This window comes from Halichoerus grypus, chromosome 1 (genome assembly GCF_964656455.1).
Source record: "Halichoerus grypus chromosome 1, mHalGry1.hap1.1, whole genome shotgun sequence".
In the NCBI taxonomy this organism is placed as follows: domain Eukaryota; kingdom Metazoa; phylum Chordata; class Mammalia; order Carnivora; family Phocidae; genus Halichoerus; species Halichoerus grypus.
In genome coordinates this window covers 16,276,880-16,296,734 of record NC_135712.1, presented here as the reverse complement: position 1 = coordinate 16,296,734, position 19,855 = coordinate 16,276,880, and the positions used below count along the sequence as shown (strand labels likewise).

Here is a 19,855-nt window from a genome sequence, read left to right as displayed (position 1 = left end):
CTTGGCATATGGGCCTCTCCATAAGGCTGCTCACAGCATGGATTCTCCCAGAGAAAGGATCTGAGAGCCAGAGACCAAGATGGAAGCTGCTATCTCCTATAACTTGATCTCAGAAGTAACATAACATTACCTCTGCTGCATTCTGTTGGCCATGTGAAGCCCCCCAAAGTCTCACCCCAATACAACACCAGCTTAGCATCTGGAACTCATCATCTTGTTTCTAACCTACAGCACCTAATGACTCTGCTCTTTTTTTTTTTTTTTTTAAGATTTTATTCCTAAGTAATCTCCACACAATATGAAGCTTGAACCCGTGGTCCCAAGATCAAGAGTCGCATGCTCCATGGTCTGAGCCAGCCAGGCGCTCTACCTAACGGCCCTATTCTATGTGAGGTAGCAGAGAGCTGAGGTGCAAATCATAAACATGCTCAAGTGGAGAACCCAAGATGTAGTGACTAGCACATTAATAAGGCACCAGTGTAGAGTGGGGCTAAAAACTCAGGTCTAGAAGTGGATGAGACCCCTCAGGTGTTGTTCCTGAACTACAGCAAGTGCAGCAACTCCTTATCTGTATGCCGTGTGCTGAAGGGGTACGCTGTCCTCCTCCCCACACCCAGCCTACAATGTTGGGCCAAGCATACAATAAGTGCTGTGGGTACCACTGTTCAAAAGGATTCTGAAATGCAGCCAGGCAAATGTTGGACTCGGTCCTACTGCAGCCCAGAACTGACTCACCATGGCTCTCGGTCCCCTCATCTAAGCTCTTGGTTTGTCCTCTGATTTATTTCATCACTAAAGTAGCACCTAATTGCATCTAAGTAGTTTTCACAGGCTGGGTCCTGCTTTCTAGATGTCTAGAAGCCCAAAACCTCTTTTTCATTTTGTATGTTCTGTCCTTTTCAGTCCAAACTATTAACACTGATATAGGCCTCTTTAAAATGTTAAAGTCTCCCAACAATCTTTTGGGGTTAACTCCATTAGTATGTGACACACATAAATTTTCTTCAAGATAACTTCATTACCTTGGCTTGTGCTGAGATGGCTTTAAACTTCCTGGAGGCCCTATTATTTGAGTCTGTGAGGTGCATCCATAAAATCTTTAGAGGGCCTTTATTCTGACCGAACCTGCCCTGAGGCAGCACCTTGCTTCTGAGGGCGTACAGAAGAATTTCATAGTCATACCTTTAGCTTCATCTTCAGGCCATGGTTTCCTGAGCATGCCCCGAATTTGATTTTTCTTCGAAATGGCACAGTGAAAACAACTTGGGCTGAGCCTCACCATCATCCTCAGGAATCTCCAGACTCCAACCACATTGGCCTAGCTCACTGGCAGAGGCAGTGGGATTGGCAAGAAAACCTCATGCGTGAAGTAAAGAATGGGGAAGGAGTGAGATAGAGGTGAGAGCTCTCTGCGGTCACCAGGGAGGCTTGCTTGTTTCTGGGCGTGTGTGCAAACGTGCCAGGACAACATTCTGGGAGTGGACTATCCCATGAAGGCCCACTGGCTCCGGTCAGCCAGCACTAAGGAGGGAAAACTGCAGGACACTGCACTGTGGAGCTTTTAAACTACTTGAAGCTAACGGGTCAGTCTGACAGTTTCACCCAAGAAAGCTTCTGGGTCAGAGACAAAGAATTTTATCACTCAGCATAGCGATTCGTATGAGGATCAGCATATGTTCATCCGTTTCCCCTGGCCCCCGAGTCCTACGGGAGCAATACGGATGGGCCCTGACAAAACCCTGCACACACAGGGGGTTGCATCCTCAGAGAGAAACCCTGAACTCAGGGAATCCTGATTTTTTATTATGGGCATTAAGCATGCCTTCCCTTTGTTGTGGAGAGACACTGTTTATGAGACTGAAGCGTAAGAATGCCTGCTCTTTGCTCTAGAAGTGTCTTCTCTTTGGAGACACTATCCCTAGCTTCCAAGGATGTTCACTAGACACATAGTCTTGAAAATATAACCTAGAGCAAAGGGCAGTTTGTGCCTTGCTTGCAAGACATGAAGAAACGTTTACAAGAGAATTATGAAGACTTGTCTTCCAACCTGCATCTTCAGCCCAGTGGGGGAAAAGAGACCAGGGACTGGGAGCAGCGGCTGTACGTGCCTGGTGACACATAGCGGTGAGTACCACAGCCGTGGGGCGAGAGTCCCAGAGACAGGGTCTTCGTGGCTCTGAGGTTATTTCCCCCTGCATGACCCTGCCACAACAGGGTAGTGGTAGGGATTCTGGTCGAAGGATAGGTCCAATCCTATTCAAGACAAATGACACCACAACTAGGCCTACACCAAGCAGCTAGTTCAAATGTGTAGAGATTAGGGAAACTAAAATTTTACCGTTGCCAGAATTCAGGACACACAGTGAGACTCCTGCAGCTTGGTGGCCCTACTAGAGCCCTCGGTTGGAGCTTCAGGGTGCTATTCATGTTCTGTTGATCTAGCTCAAGGGCTGGCAAGCCGCAGCTCACAAGCCAAATCTGGCCCACAACCTGTTTTTGTAAATGAAATTTTATTGGACCATAGCCATGCTCACTCATTTGCTTTTGTGATATGCTGGCAGAGTTGAACAGTTAGCTGAAAGCCTAAAATATTTTGTTTGGCCTTTTATAAAAAGTTGGCCAACCCGTTTTTGGTACTCAGGAAGAAAATAGAGCAATGTTTCTCAACTCTTGCTGCACACTATAATTGCCTGAATATATTTCAAAATACAGTGATGCCAGGGGCCCCATCATAGACCACTGAGTAAGTATCATGGAGAATGAGAGCTGACAATTGCTATCTTTTTAAAACTCCCCACAGGACTCTAATATGCAGCCAGGATTGATAACCACAGGAATACAGGCTTTGGGAAGGGATGCCCATATCCTTCACAGGCACAGTGACGAAGGCAGAAATCTGGGCAACTCCCCTGTCTTAGAGTAAAGGAAAAGGGGACACTTACAGTGTTGAGGATTGGCCTAGCCCTGACTCTACCAAGGATACCTACCTTGGACCCAAGATGAGAGCCTGAACCAATGGCCATTAAATCCCTTGCTTTGGTAGTTGCTGAGCATCTTACCATAATAATTCACACAGGAGTCAGAGAACTGACAGTTGGTGCCAGTCTCTAGTCCCGGGAGGGAGGCCTAACTGTGTTGATGGGCTCAGTCCCTAAGCACCTGGTGGACCTATCCTATTTCAGGTGCAAATAATCATTAATGAAGTGTGCCACCACTCCAGGTGCTGGTAATAAAGAATCCAAAAGTGAGGACATAGACTTTGAGAGCTGGTCATAAAAAACATTACAGCGTCTGTCTTACTGTCTTGGATCACTCACTCTGGAGGAATCCGGACACCATGTTTGTGAGGACACTCAAGTGGCCCATGGAGACATTCATGCGGTGAGGGAGCAGTCTTCTGCCCACAGCCATGTGATTGAATCATTGGGAAGAGGGCCCTCCATCCCCAGTCAAGCCTTCACATGATGACTGCAGATACAGCCAACGTCCTGACCTCAATTTCATGCTAGAACCACCCACATAAGCCAACCTCAAATTCTTGACCTACAGAAACTGTGTGAGGTAATACATGTTTGTTGTTTTAAACTTCTATGTTAGGGGTGGTTTGGAGAACTAATAAAACCATCAAAACAAACAGGTTTATATTCAGTGTTGAGCTTTTCAACTTCATTCATAACATGCACAATATTGTCAGACGTTGAATCAACAGAACAAATTTCCAAAAAGTTTATTCAGTTCCTCGAACTGAACTTTTAAAGTTTTGAGCCAATTTGGCATTGACTTAAACTTATTTCTTTTGATGTATCTGATGACATTAATATAAAACTGGCATCATTTAACTCCAAAGTTCTGCTAATGAAACACATCAATAATAATAGCCTTGCTTCTCATATGTGAAATAAGAAAAACTGGAACGGAAAATGAAATTATTTTAGAATAATCACTTGAATTACTTAAATGAAAAGTCATGCTTCGCAAAGTGATATATCAACGTGCTTCCCGCAGTAGCCATGTGCTGAAACAATTGTCTTTGAGCAGTCATATTAAAATAATTAGGAATTTTTGAAGTAGATGGGGTTGCTTATTTAGTGGATTTGCTAAGTGCTGGTGTCTCCCTGGCTCCTATGGTATATTGTAAATGCCATTTTCTTTCATTAGTTTTCTGAGCTTAAACAAATGTAATCAAAATTTAGAGGACTTAGAAAAGCTCTGATGCCGTTGTAGGACACTTACAGTGAATTACAGCATGAGCTCGAAACCTCCAATATATCTAAAACCCAATTTATGATTGGCTGCACAGAGAAAAAGAATGCATTGTTCTGCTGAAGTATACTGTTTAATATCAGCTTGTGTGTTTGTTTATAGTGTTCAGTTAGTATAAAGTGTGTGTGTATATATAAATTAAACCGAGGCTATTTGATAGCATAACACAATTTGGATGTAATCCTAAATTATATAGTTACCTCAACCAATTTGAAATTCATTTGTCTTTTATAGCTTTCTTAAATTAAAAAGAACATTGTTTTTGGTGTAACATTGCTCCATCAAGATCTGCATGTGCATTATCTCCATTGTGGGGATTTTAAAATTATGTCCACAAATTCTCTGACACTCACCCCTTCAAAAGGTGGAGCCTACTTCTGCACCCTGAGTGGGCTTAGTGATTCCCGTCTAAGGATGACCGCATGCCAGAGGGAAAACAGTAACCACGATGAAATAGAAATCATAACCACAATGAAGTATATGTAGAAATTTATTTCAAAAAAGTGAAAATAAAAGGGATAGCCAAAATGCTTCCTATATTAACAAACAATAAAAAAAACTGCTCACTTTTAGATAACTGGGTCAAATTAACAATCATATTGAAAATCATGAGATGAAAAAGCATCACATGTCAACTCTTGTGAAATACAGTTCAAGATGTAGAGAGAAATACACCCCTCAAATGTATCTATCAGAAAACAAACAAACAAAAATAGACAAAATAAGGAAACATTCAACTCAACAAGCTACAAAAAGGATAAGAATAAACTATCAGAAAGTATAAAGAAATAGAAGAAAGTAATAAGCCAAGACAGAAGAATTTATCCCAAAAGACAAGGAAAAAAAGAAAAAAGAAAAAAAGAAATTAATAAAACATAAAAGAATCTGAGGAGTTAAAAACAAAAACATGTTCTCTGGAAAGATTAACAAGATAAACGTCTAATAAAGTAGACCAAGAAAAAGAGAAATGAGACACAAATAAATATTAGGGATGAAAAGACCGATTTGCAAATAGAGTATAAATGTTAAAATCATAAGAAAATAACATGAATAACTTTATAGCAATAAATTTGAAAACAGATGAAATGGATAATCTCCTAAAAAAATAAAACTTACTAACTCGTGAAAAGTAGAACACTTTAAAGAGTCTATGACATTTAAAGCCATTGAATTAGTTGAGTATCTGCCCATTCTACCCTCACCCCATAAAATAAAAGCACCAGGTGATTTTATGGGTGAGTTTTACCAAACATTCAAGAATCCTAACTCATTTTATGATACTAGTGTATCATTGATAGCAAAACCAAATGGAAACAATATAAGAAAATTTAGGTTAATTTCTCTTATGAATATAAATAAATACAAGAAAGATCATAGGTTGATTTTATTTGTGAACAAAGACGCAAAATTTAAAAAAATATTTTTTAAACTCACAAATATATTACTAGTAATAATAGCACTGATCATGACCAAGTAGTGTTTATCCTAAGAATGCAAGAATGGTTCAACATTAGAAAATCTATTTATGTAATCCACCTCAAGGACAGAGGAAGGAAAAACAACAACTTGTCATCTAAATAGATGTAGAAAAAGCATTTGATAAAACTCATCATCCATTCAGGACTTTAAAATATAAGCAAAGAATAGAAAGATACTTCCTAATACAGAGTATTATGTACCCCAAACCTATACATGTGTATCACATTTAGTACTTAAAATAGTCCATCTTAAAGCTAATCAAGAAACAAGGAAGACTGTTTACTAAGAAGTCTTGCCAGCACAGTAAGATGAGAAAAAAAGATGTGACATTCCATAGGCACTGTCCTCAGAACTACTGCCAAGCTGACCATGACAAAGCTCCACATTATGTAGGCATGAGGAGGTGTTGAATTAAGGAAAGTGCTTTCCCAAAAATGTAATTAATTGTAATTTTGTGACAATTAACTACAAAACCATTTCTAGTAAGACATGTCAAAATGTATATTCTTTTGTTGATAGAAAATGTAACCTTTTCATTTCCTAAAGGCTGTTGGTTTTGCTATTAGGGAAGCTCTGACAACAGATATGTTTGATTTCTCTCTCTTTTCCAGCAACGGCTAGAATCCTAACCACAGAGCCTTTGGAAGATGGAACTCAAGCAGTAAAGCAGTTTCTTCAACATTTCTAGCACCATAACTTGACTAGCTCACCTAGGATAGAGAGAGCGTGACATGCTATTCATGTCAGATTCTCTAGCACCAAATCTCAAGAAATATTTTTAAATCTCTATAAAACTATCAATAAAGATCTGTGTGGGTCTGGTATTAGAACCTGATAGCCCACCTTACACTTAGCATCTGCCAGGACAGTATCTTCAAACTTTATTGCTTGCATACCTCTAAACACATTTTGGGAAAATACGTACCACTTCACATTATTTTTTAAATTGATAACTAACATTTACCATCATAAATTTAAATAAGTTTAAGATCTCCAGTGGCATATTATACTTACATTTTTAAAAACTGTTATATCATTCTTTTAAATGTATCTAACAGAATCTAAATACTATAGCAATTTGATTCCCACCATCATCGTATCGTCTGTGGTCATACCACCCTCGGCACGACTGATCTTGTCGTGTACCATCATCAATATAATAATACAAGAACAAACTCTTCAACAGTCAGACATTTAACATCATTCATTGGGTCAGTATTTTTATTCCACTTACCTCACAGAATTATAGCATATTTTAGTGCTTAAAATATTTTTATTTACCCCCATAATACTGTTCTGTAACAAAATATAAGTTGAAATTTTAAAAAATTAATTTCCTGTGACCAGACTATAGGTATTAAAAATACATTTTTCTAAGTTATTAAATAACTACTAGAACACAAATGATAAAAACATGAAGAGAAGAAAGAATAAAACAACAACACAGAAAATCTAAGACACATATGGTTTATGGTGAAAATTGAGTAGAACAGGAGAGAAGGAATGGAGCAAAAGTGCTATTTGTAGAGTTCATGCCTCAGAATTTTCCAAAAAATGACTGAAGACATCTAATCCCTGATTCAAGTAGTTTTACAATCCCAAACAAACAACAACAACAAAAATCCACACCTAGAGACACCACAGTAAAACTGTTTAAAACCAAAAACAAAGAGAAAATCAAAGCAGCCGGGGGAGGGTGGGGTGAGGGATACATTCCTTACAAGGAATAATAAAACTCCGATTCTTTGCAACAGACACAGTGGAATCCCAAAGATGCAAGACACTGTGCTGTGATGAAAGACAGGAATTGCCAAAGATGCAGGGAAGAGTGGAGGTCAATACAAAGAGGACATATGACAAATACAAACTAACATACAGGCTAATAAAGCAGTAATGTCTTGTGGGTTTTAAAATATAAAGAAATGCTTGAAAACAATAGTACAAAAAAACAATAGTGTTGTAATTATTCTAAGGTCCTTGAATTGTCCTCCAGGAAGTGGTTAAAGTATTAATTCATATGAGATATTAAGCCAAATGTGTATTGTAATAAACTCCAGGATAACCTTGAATAATAAACCATACACATTTACAATGTAAAGTTAAGATAATAGAAGGATATAAGAATAAAAGATACTCATGAAGACTACGGGTGCCTGGAAAACAAACAACCTCATGAGTCCAAAAGAAGCGAAAAAAGAACACACAAGCAATGAGACAATTAGAAAAATATAAAACTTATCTATGATTATATTATGTAAATGAGCTAAATATTACTATTAAAAAACAAAGGTTGTTAGACTGGATAAAGAACACTGACATTTTAAAGGCATATGCAACTCTAGAAAATTGTGGTCATCCAGGTTTGCAAATATTGACTAATACTGGGAAAGACGAGCACTCACACAAGTATCAAAACAGTTGTAAGAGACTCTGCTGGTTGTCCTTCCATATATCTATTCTCCCCACCTTCCTCAGCAACAGAACTCCTGACTTTGAGCTGGACATATGGCTACTAGGAATAAAGATATTGTCCAGCTGCTCTTGAAGCTCGAGATTGACAGGAGAAAAAATTCTTCCTGAAGGATGTGTGTGTTGTGTGTGACTTGTGAAGAGCATCCTCACAGCAAGCGAGCATGTTCCTCTTTCTTCCTTTGTGCTGACTGTAAAGTGCACAACAGCTGGGGCTTGCTTGGGCTGTCAGCTTGGGCCATGAAGTGGAATCACAATTTGAGAATAGTGAAGCAACAACTAAGAAACCTAGGTCCATGTACATACGTAAGAAACCTCGGTCTGTCATGATTATGGAGTACAGCCCTCAACTGCTTACATCTGGACTTCATTTACAAAAGAGAAATTTCTTGTTTAAGAAATTTGCTTTGGACTGTTTGTCATTCAGAGCCAAACCTAATTAATACTGAAGTCTCAAGAACTCCCCCCCAAATTAAAGAGCATTAACATGTAGATCTTGGGGGCGCCTGGGTGGCTCAGTCGGTTAAGCAGCTGCCTTCGGCTCAGGTCATGATCCCAAGGTCCTGGGATCAAGCCCTGCATCCGGCTTCCTGCTCAGCAGGAAGTCTGCTTCTCCCTCTCCCACTCCCCCTGCTTGTGTTCCCTCTCTCGCTGTGTCTGTCTCTATCAAATAAATAAAATCTTTTAAAAAAAAATAAATAAAAATAAAAAGTAGATCTTGGTCTCGTATCCGAAATATATATATAAATATATATTAATCAATATGTACTATAATTATTAATATATTAATATATATTAAATATATATTTTAAAGTCTTACAACTCAACAACAAAAATTTTAAAATGAGCAGAGGATTTATATAGCTATTCTCCAAAGAAGATACACAAAATGGTCAATGAACACATGAAAAGATGCACAACATCATTAATCATTAGAGAAATTCAAATCAGACCCACAATGAAATACCACTTCACATCCACTAGGATGGCAACAACTGGGAAAAAAACAAAATAGTAAGTGTTGGCATGGATGGGAAGATTTTGGAGCCCTTGTACACTGCTGAGAATATAAATGTGGCAGCTACTATGGCAAACAGTTTGGTGTTTCCTCAAAAAGTTAAAAACAGAACTACCAGCAATTCTGCTCCTATGTATATACTCCAAAGAATTGAAAACATGTACTCATAAAAATACTTGTACATGAATGTTCATAGACACATTGTTCACAGCAGCAAAAAAAACAAAAACAAAAACAAAAAACACAATTCACATGTCCATCAAGAGATGAATGGATAAACAAACTGTGGTATACACATCCTGTGGAATATTATTCAGCCATAAAAAGTAATGACATACTGATACATGCCACCATGTGCATGAGCCTTGAAAACATGCCAAGTAAAAGAAAGCAGATATAAAAGGTCACATGTTATATAGGTAAATCCACAGAGACAGAAAGTAGATTGGTGGTTACCAGGGGTAGGGTGGGAGATTAAGGAGTAACTGTTAAATTGTACTAAATGCCACTCAGCTGTCCATTTAAAAATGGCTGTTATGTGAATTTCACTTCATTTTTTAAAAAGTAAATCTAGCAAAAATTATGAACCAAGAAACCCTATTAGGAATAGGTTTTTATTAAAAGAGCCTAGTGAACTGGGTATTTACCCCAAAGATACAAAAGTAGGGACCCGAAAGGCTACGTGCACCCCGATGTTTATAGCAGCAATGTCCACAATAGCCAAACTGTGGAAAGAGCCAAGATGTCCATCAACAGATGAATGGATAAAGAAGATGTGGTATATATATACAATGGAATATTATGCAGCCATCAAAAGGAATAAGATCTTGGCATTTGCAACGATGTGGATGGAACTGGAGGGTATTATGCTGAGCGAAATAAGTCAAACAGAGAAAGACATGTATCATATGACCTCACTGATATGAGGAATTCTTAATCTCAGGAAACAAACTGAGGGTTGCTGGAGTGGGGGGTGGGGTGGGAGGGATGGGGTGACTGGGTGATGGACACTGGGGAGGGTATGTGCTCTGGTAAGCGCTGTGAATTGTGCAAGACTGTTGAATCTCAGATCTGTACCTCTGAAACAAATAATGCAATATATGTTAAGAAAGAAAAAAAGAAGAATGTAGCAGGAGGGGAAGAATGAAGGGGGGGAAATCGGAGGGGGAGAAGAACCATGAGAGACGATGGACTCTGAAAAACAAACTGAGGGTTCTAGAGGGGAGGGGGTTGGGAGGATGGGTTAGCCTGGTGATGGGTATTGAGGAGGGCACGTTCTGCATGGAGCACTGGGTGTTATGCACAAACAATGAATCATGGAACACTATATCTAAAACTAATGATGTAATGTATGGGGATTAACATAACAATAAAAAAAAAAGAGCCTAGTGAAAGTCCTAATAAAAGATTGTTCTATAGCCAGTAACAAGTAAATCTGAATCAGTTTTAAACCTATTTGATCAATCCAAACTTGCCTCAGTTTATCTTAATTGATCAATGACAACTTGCCTCTGGAAGCCAATCATTCAGTGACAGTCTCATACTTCAAAGGCCAACCAATCAACAATAAACTTATCAGTAAATCTGCTGAAAGCCAGCTGGCCCCAGGTCTTGCCAGAATAACCATGTCTGTAAGACTGACCATTCAATCCACTCGACCTCTGCAACCAACTGAACACCATAACAATCCCTCACTCAAAAACCTTATATAAAATTAGCAGTTGGGTTTATTCAAAATGATGGGCCTAACCAGCATAACTCTCCCTTTCCCAGCTATTGTTTCAGTTATCAAGTGGTAATCTTCATCTCTTCCTTGGACAATTCCCACAAGAAGATTATTTAGAATACCTCATTTGACCGTATTCCAGTGGATCCTTGGACCAACAGGAAAGATCAGTGGCTTCTTGAGCCCCACATTCCAGCAGGTCTCAGACCTGTTGCCAGGTGAGTTTCTCAAAAACAATCTGAACTTAGACCAGTTTCATTGAGTTCTTATTGCTGAATTTATCTAAGACTTCTAAACAAATAGATCTCCATATAAGTTTATTTATTAGACTTTGTCTTGTCTATATGATAACCTACCTTCTGATTTAGAGGTGAACTATTTGGTAAATATTTTTGCCATTATCCTACCTATTTTCCCACTGCTTGGTTTGTTTGCACATTTTTGTTCATCTATTTATACAAAATCTTGTTTTAAGTATTCCTGTTTTGTCCGTTATTGTCTTGCGTGTGTTGAATGTATAAGGAAGTACTTCATAGGGAACAGACAGACGCAATAGGCTCCAAATCAGTATAAATTGGCCCTAAAGACTAATGGCCCATTAGACTGATGACAATTGGCTGCTAGAATGATTGGTCGAATTTTGCTTTGGGTCATCTTCATGAGTACTCCTCAAGGCCTGGCAATTTGTAAAAGAAGTTCACTTTGTTTAGTCTTTATTTCAGGATCATCAGTGGCTGGGGTCATTGATCAGCAGCTCTTTCCTCTCCTCTGCTTGGTTGGGGACCCTCGTCTACTGCTAACAAATACACTTTGGACAAATGCAGTGCCTTTTTCTTGTCGTTGATTTGTCTACATCAAAGGCACAACCTCCTCCTAACAGTTTTCACTACAATCCTAACCCTTGTGCTTAACTTGGTAAGTGGCAAAATTTTGCTAAAAAATGACTTACAATTACTTATAGCCATTTTAAGGAACTTCTGATATGCCAAAATTAATACATTCAAAGGAGCTCTAGAAAAATCAGGAGGGAAAAGCCTGAAGTATTCAACAGTCAACTTTTGATTGGTATGCTGAGATCTCAAACTGAAATACTGAAAACTCACTGCCATTCAAGCCTTCTGAAATCCACCTCCTCACACCTTTCCCTCTTGATCTTTACCAAATTCCTTCTGTCTTTCTGCACCTTCTTTTACCTCGAAAAAAAAGTGATCCTTTGCTCAAAGTTTTTCTTAGGATAGAACAATTACATCATATCATATCCCTTCAAAACTATTAGAGCAGAATGCAGATCTAAAGAAATTGATATTTAATCTTGGTCTGGAGTCAAGTAGAGAGCATTATATAATCAAGGATTTTCTTAACCTTCGGAAAACAAATTTGCTGTAGAATTCAGAATTTTGTTAGATATTTGTTGTCCTGGAGTCTGTACCAACAAGTTCACTTAATTATTAGCCCCTCAGATGGGAACAAAATAGTTAAAAGCAGCAAAATCAATAACAACAAAGATCCCAAAACTAGGAGATGGTTTAAATAACCCAGTTTCCTCATAATTCAATGTATGACTCTGAAAGGGGAAGCAAACAGGAAATGTACTACATAAGGCCATTCCAGAAGCCTTTCCCTCATAGACAGATTGGACGAAAATTCAAAATTATAAATAAATAAGATGAGTAAGTAGCAGACTCTGAAAATTGAAACAATATTCTGGGGTACCCTCAAGAGCTAATTTGTAAAGGCAGATGGGCTTGTCCTTTTTCTTTTTTTTAATGAAAATAGGACTTAAAAATGACAATTTAGAAGATGTCACTTAACATTTCAAAAAGCTAGAAATCAAATTTCTGACCCTCAAGATAAAACAACTGGTATCAAAAATAAGACCAAAAGGTTTTATGTTCTGTAAGAATTAGGCAGCTCTGGACAAGGATACCATAAGCAGAAGGGGCCTTAGGAAAAATGAATGCCCTATAATGGATAAAAACAGGACAACTATCCAAAGTCTCTCTACTAATGCCATTCCAGGAGACATCAGCACTTAAAAATTCCCTGACCTTCTTCTAAACTAGGGAGACAGGTTTATAAATAGAGATGGACAACAAAATACAGATATGGGTCACTTTATAAACTAATAATTCCACTACCACAGAATACCAGATCCCTCAGAGTACTGAAACCAAATAGTGGAAATGTCTAAATCTTTAACTGTTATTCTGGGACCAATATTAAGATATAGTACTTTCTTTATGACACAACCATTTAATAAGTAAGGTTCTACTTAATATATGAAACTGCCAGGTAACACTGCAAGATTTTTTTTTAAAGCTCTGGAAAATTCTATATATGATTAAAGCATAGCTGATTTGGACATATAACTACACTGTGTATGCAATTTCAAAAATAATCAAGTGGTAAGCTATGATCCCAGAATTCTTTTTTTAAGATTTTACTTATTTGAGAGAGAGAGCACAGAAGGAGAGGGAGAGGGAGAAGCAGACTCCCCGCTGAGCAGAGAGCCCAATGAGAGGCTGCAAGGCTTGATCCCAGGACCCCGAGATCATGACCTGAGCTGAAGGCAGATGCCTAACCAACTGGGCCTCCCACGCACCCATAATCCCAGAATTCTTACAGGCAAAGACTCTCAAGACATAGGTAAAGTATTTGGATCTGAATTTAACAACAGTCCAGACTGAATCTTCCTAGATTCTAATAAACCTTTCTTTCTGTCTGTACATGTAAAGTTAGGCCTGGACTGCAACTGTCCAATGCAACAGTCACTAGCCACAGGTGGCTAAGTAGGCACTTGAAATATGCCAAGTGTGACTGAGGAACTAAATTTAAAATTTATTTAATTTTAATTAATTTAAATTCCAAAATGGACATGTGATCCAGTTATTGGAAAACTTTTAAGTATGTTTGGAAAAATTTAGGTATATGAATTTACTTTCTTAACTGTAAATTTTCTGAAATCTAAATAAAGATCAAGTAATTCTGATGAAAATTTCCTATCTGAATTGAAATGTGTTGTAAATTTAAAATAACACACTGGATCTCAAAAATAATATAGAAAATGTAAAATATCTAATTTTTATATCAATTACATATCAAAATAGTATTTTGGATACCAAGTTAAAATGTGTTATTAAAATTAATTTCACCTATTTCTTCTTACATTTTTTAATGTGGCTACTTAGCAAAATTTAAAATTACATGTGGCTCACATTATATTTTTATTCAATAGGGCTTATTAGTCCTGCTCTAAGGCAATGATTCTCTAGGGCCAATTTTACCACCCAAGGGACATCTGGCAATGTCTGGAAATTTTTGGTTGTCACAAATGGGATGCTGCACTGGCATCTAGTAGATGGAGGCCAGGAATGCTGCTAAACATCCTATAATACACAGGGCAGTTCCCTAAACAAAGAATTATGCACCTTAAAATGCCAAAAGTACTGAGGTTGAGAAACTCTGCTCTAATAGTTTTTCTGCAGCATGGCACACATAAAAACTCCATTGTCTCTTACAAGCTTATCCTTTGATCCAATAGCTTATTTTCTCTTGCATCAGAGAAACTGCTAACTAGACTAATTATAATTAGTTGAAGCATCTTCACATATGTACTAAGTTCACCTTTAAGTCTGATTATTATCAACCACAGCTAATATCACAATGCTGGAAGACTGAAAGTTTACCCCTTAAGATCAAGAACAAGACAAGCATATCTACTCTCAACACTTCTGTTCAACACTGGAGGTTCCAGCCAAGTCAATTAGGCAAGAAAAAGAAACAAAAGGAATCCAGACTGGAAAAGAAGTAAAACTCCTTATTTGCCATATCTTGTATATAATAGAACATCTTAAGGAATTTACACACACATATGTGCGCACACACGCACACACACACCCCTATTAGAATAAAGTAGTTCAGCAAGGTTGGAAGGTACAAGATCAATATGCAAATTAAATCTAATGGTACCACATAAAGTATATTATCACTTTCTCTTTCTCATTTTACCATCCAGTGCTATAGCCTTCTCAAGTCCATTAACTTTATTATCTTTAGCTGATGAAGAATCCCATGATTATGGTTCTGCAGTTCAAGAAGTGTCTATGCCCAGAACAGACATTTTGAACACTGTACTACTAAATTCTTACAAATACTGTTTGTTAATGGGTTTTATTTTTAAAAAATGAAAAGGAAGACTATTATCTGGATATACAACACACCAAAGTCTTTTAGAAAAATAGACTCAAGTGGACAAACTTGTAGTCTTTTATAGGTTCCTTTTTAAGAGTCTTTTATAGGACATATCACATTGCTAAGAAGAGTAAATAGATAGCCAGTATATTTTTGAAATAACATACCAATTTGGAATGCTACAGAAGCAGAGGTTCCTTAACCTAATAAAATCCGATATGAAATATACAAGTTATTTGGTGCTTTGGTGCCACCTAAAGAAGTTACTATCCTTAAAAAGAAATCCAGAGTTAAAAAAAAAAAAAAGATATTATCAAAGTTGTTAGATTAGCAGACCCCCATGCTAAATACCTTGCTGAGCCCAAAGTCTTTTTGCAAGGAACTTTTATAAAACAAAAAGACAAAATCATGGAGAAGTTCAAGCATTCCATCACAAATAAACAAACAGAATAACTGGGTTGGAAGACCTTAAGCCAGAAGAGCCACCCAGTTGCACCAGATAAAACCTAACATGGGCATTTATCAAATTCTTTCCTAAAACAACTTAGTACAGTGAGGACAAACTAGCCATGATAATAAACAAGCAAGGGAAGGGGAGTACTTGGATAGCAGAGGATACGGCTATCCAAGGAAAGTCCTGGAACAATAAGAGTAGAGGACTACTTACCTCCTCTTCAAATTAATTATAAAGCTATTTTTTAAATAAATAAATTTGTGTAGAATTAACACAGATAAGTAGGCTAATGGAATAGAATACAGAGTCCAGAAACCAATTTGCACATGCAAAGAGATTTGGTAATATAAGAGAGGAGCCACTACAAAGTTAATGGGGGAATGGGCATATTATTTAATAAGAGACGTTATGAGAACTGGCTATCAATATGGGGTAGGATTTCTACCTTACAACAATCACAAAATTTAATTTGAGGTGAATTAGGCATATTTTGAAATTTATAGCTTTTGAAGCAAAATAGAATTTTTCAGACTTCAGGGAAGGAATAAATTTTTAAAAACTAACACAGAAAGGGCTCAATCATAAAGGAAAAGGATGATAAATGTGACTAAACTTAACTGCAAAATTCTATATAATTAAGACGGCCACAGACCACATTAAAGTCAACCCACACACTAAAAGCTGCCATGTAATAGAGAAAAGTAGGCATATAGATAATAAATTCACAATGACCAATAAGTATATGAAATGAAGCTAAGGTTCTTGGTGGCCAGGGAAATATGAATTAAAACAAAAAGCTACTATCTCACAGCTCTGACTAGAAAAATTTAAAAATCTGAGAAGACTTAAGTATTGGTGATGAGGCAAGAAAACCAGAACTCTCTTCCCTTACTGTTGGCAGTGCAAACTTGCACACCACTTTGGAGAGCAACTGTCTTGACAAGATCTAAAGTCACAGAGTATACATATCACACAGTATACATATACATTTGGGGGCATATGAGAGAATATCTAGGACATCTGTGTGAGAAAATGTTATCAAGGATGTACACCTGCAGCACTGTTCAAAATAGCAAAAAATAATAATTGAAATGACCATTATTGGGGGAATTGGCAAGTAAACTAATATACTATAAACAGCAGTTATGTTGAGTGAAAAAGCAAGTTACAAAAGATTACATACAATAGGCTATCGCAAATAAAAATATTTTTTAAACTGCTATATATTATTTATGGATACAAACACATGATAAAGTATAAAATCTTAAATAGGAAAGAGTCACACCAACTTCAGAACAGTAGGTTAGCTCTAGGGAGGGAAAGAGGAGATGGCATCAGGGAGGAGTACAAAAGAGGAATATTTTATTTCTTTAAAAATCAGAAGCAAATATGGCAAAATAGTTTGTGAAGAGTACAAGGGCATTTATATTATTATTACTCTGTATACTTGAAATATTTTATAATTAAAAAGAATCCTAATGGGCACATATGGTATAACAATCAAATAAGAACATTAATCATTCACACCACCAAAACTTATCAAATAATAACATTAATTATTTAAGCCACAGAAACTTATGTACAATACATTAGAGCATGTGATAAATAAGAGTTAAAAATAAATTCTAAAATTTGCAATTTACATTAGGGTTTTAAATTAATAATTTTGCTAATGGGCTTTGAATCTCATGCAATTTTTAATGTCCTTATGCTAGAATTTTAAGGGATGCTCTGCAGTGTTAAAGCTATATAAATAAAACTTTAATCAATGATATTCTGAATTTCAGTCTTATTTTGGAAAGCTTTTCTTTAGCATATAAACAGTAACAAGCTTTACATTTATATTTACAAGTCTCAAAGAAATGTGTTAAGAGTCCTAAGTATGAAGAGTAGGTATTCCATTTAATTATAGTGTTTCACCAAGAACCCGATGCCCTAGATACTAACGTGGAAAAACAATGCTCCATTATTCCCTTTTCTGTTCTACTTGAGGTTTGGGTCAGAAGCCAAGAAGTACCAATACTGGAAAAGTTATAAACAAGGTCTTATTATAAAACCATTTTTAAAGGAAAAGTGTGTAACTTTCACAGAGTAACACAATCTTTTGGGATTACTATGTCAGAGAGAGACATAGAAAGAGAATATTTTAAGAAAGGGGTTAAGAAGAGGTAGAATTTTGCTATCTGTTCTTCACTGACTGACTCCTTGAGTCTCAAGGCTATAAGATAATAAACACTAGGGAGAAAAATCCAAGAGACAGACAAAACTGGGTAGGATACTGGATCTACAAATTCAACTCAAGAGATCTGTAATTCATGCATAATACTTCACTCTTGACTACAATACTCTGACCACATTCATTCTATTTCAATAATAACCATTTTACCCAGTTGATGGTAAGCAGTGATTTTATTTAACATGACTTGCTTTTTGCCAATTAAACATTTGCAACAGAGATGATTCTTTCAAGTAAACTTGCTATTAGATATGCTAATATTTCCCATGTAATGGAAGACTGCAATAAAATTATTCCAAGTTCTAAACTTCCATACTTTTATAACTTGGGCACAATTTTTTTAAGGGTAACAGTGATGTGGCAAACGGCAGGTATTCACCTATTCCACTTCAGCCCATTATACTGAATTTTACTTAGTGCTAAAATTATTAACTTGTACTTCTAAAGGCTGGAAAAAATAAGCTCCCCCAAATCTCTAATGTAGTGTAACTCTGGCCAGTAAGAATAGCAAAATTTGCTTACAAAATTGAAAGCCTCCTATGACATTTTAAAATTTTTGTTTTTTCCACCAATTTTAAGTTTCAGAAATACTTATTTATTTCTTCCCTCTAGATAGAGGGGTAACTACCACTCTGCTTCATGAATGAAATAATCTAATTCTGTTTCTCTCAAATTCATACCCTCTAGAGACTCACTCAAATGGAGTAATAAGTTCACTGACAAGTCTGCAATTCAAATTTCACTAATACATGGAAATTCTTCCACAGCAAAAGGTCAGTGCTGTGAATTTAATTTTCTGAATTTCATAACCTTTGATTAATGGAGACACCTTAAAGTTCAGTTTACACTCTTTTATATAGGATTTCAGAGCATGCTTCAAATAGCTTATGATAAGCTATATTAATAGCTTAGCCTCATTTTTATCATTAAAATAATCTACAAATAGCAGAATACTAATTAATTTTGTTGTCATAACTAATAAATAAGTCCTAAAATATCTGTAGATATAAATCAACCCTCTCAATTCATTTGCCTCACTTGGACTCTTCTAGAACATAGATCAACAAACTGAATGGGCTTTTTAGCATAATACAGTTGTACAGTGCTTTCACAAATTCCAATTCTGTAATTTAGAGTTTTTCCATATTTATTTTTAAATATACAAAAAGATTAAACTATTAATATAAATATTTTCTCTCAAATATGTAATATTCTTATGTAAAAGAAAAGGTTTCCAAACATTTACAAAGCAATCTAAAGGTAAGTAAACCTGATTTTAGGATCATTACTTTAACCAAAATAATTTTCCAGAGAAGGTCCTATTTAAAAGTAATGCTCACTGGCCTCCTCCCATCAACACTTTAAGATGGATCCAGATCCACAGTCTTTGCTTGATTTACTTCAGGGATCACTTCCAATGGAAGGAAAAAATTCAGAAAAAGGTCTCACGACAGAGTGGACAAGTAGATTTGTTGCTAGACGTAAACCATTTGTACTGAAAAAGAAAAGGTTTTAAATGTTAAAAGAACCTTTTAAAGCTGTCATTTTACATATACATCCAAGGTAAGCTTAACAATGATTAAGTGGAAAAGGGAGAATACCAAAATTTTAGCTTTCTCCATTCATCTCCAAAATCAACACAACTCACGTTACTTCCAAAGGCTACAGTATGACTCTTTCTCCCTATGTTCCTGCACCCAACCACTAAGACATGTCAGGAAGACCTCCTTACGAAGCAACTGTATCTTGGGCAGCTTTCTTTTCAATATGATGTTTAAAAACAGTAAAGAGCTCTAACGCCAGATGGCCCCTGGTTCCAATTTTTTCAGTCTCCTTTATGGTCTAGATCTTATAGGACATGTACTGTCTGAGTGAGAGCTATAATAAAAACACCCATTTATTAAAGTGCTTTGATGCTACCAGTATCCGTGAATTACTAATTATCTTTTACAGATTTTGAAAAATCATTTTAATATGCCTCTCATTAACTACCATTAAGAGTTTAACATCATTTTCTAA

At 36.6% G+C, this 19,855-nt stretch overlaps 1 protein-coding gene and 1 long non-coding RNA gene across 5 annotated transcripts in view; one reads left to right on the top strand and one right to left on the bottom strand.

The window, feature by feature from the left end:
- Window positions 1–1,332: 1,332 nt before the first annotated feature.
- On the top strand, window positions 1,333–18,589 carry LOC118547689 (uncharacterized). Of its 3 annotated transcripts, XR_004923220.2 has the most exons (5): window positions 1,333–2,124; window positions 3,221–3,561; window positions 11,003–11,173; window positions 14,608–14,762; window positions 18,524–18,589. It is a non-coding gene; the product is annotated as an uncharacterized LOC118547689 (long non-coding RNA). The 3 variants fall into 3 exon arrangements; XR_004923218.2 differs by lacking the exons at window positions 14,608–14,762; window positions 18,524–18,589 and having other exon boundaries at window positions 11,003–13,304; XR_004923219.2 differs by lacking the exons at window positions 14,608–14,762; window positions 18,524–18,589 and having other exon boundaries at window positions 3,183–3,561; window positions 11,003–13,304.
- LTN1 (listerin E3 ubiquitin protein ligase 1) overlaps window positions 17,991–19,855 on the bottom strand; it is a 62,318-nt gene continuing 60,453 nt past the window's right edge. For both annotated transcript variants that reach the window (XM_078055017.1, XM_036111252.2), the window contains exon 30: window positions 17,991–19,331. In XM_078055017.1, coding sequence (XP_077911143.1) covers window positions 19,269–19,331 — 63 coding nt within the window. In that variant the 3' untranslated portion in view covers window positions 17,991–19,268. The remainder of the gene's footprint in view (window positions 19,332–19,855) is intronic.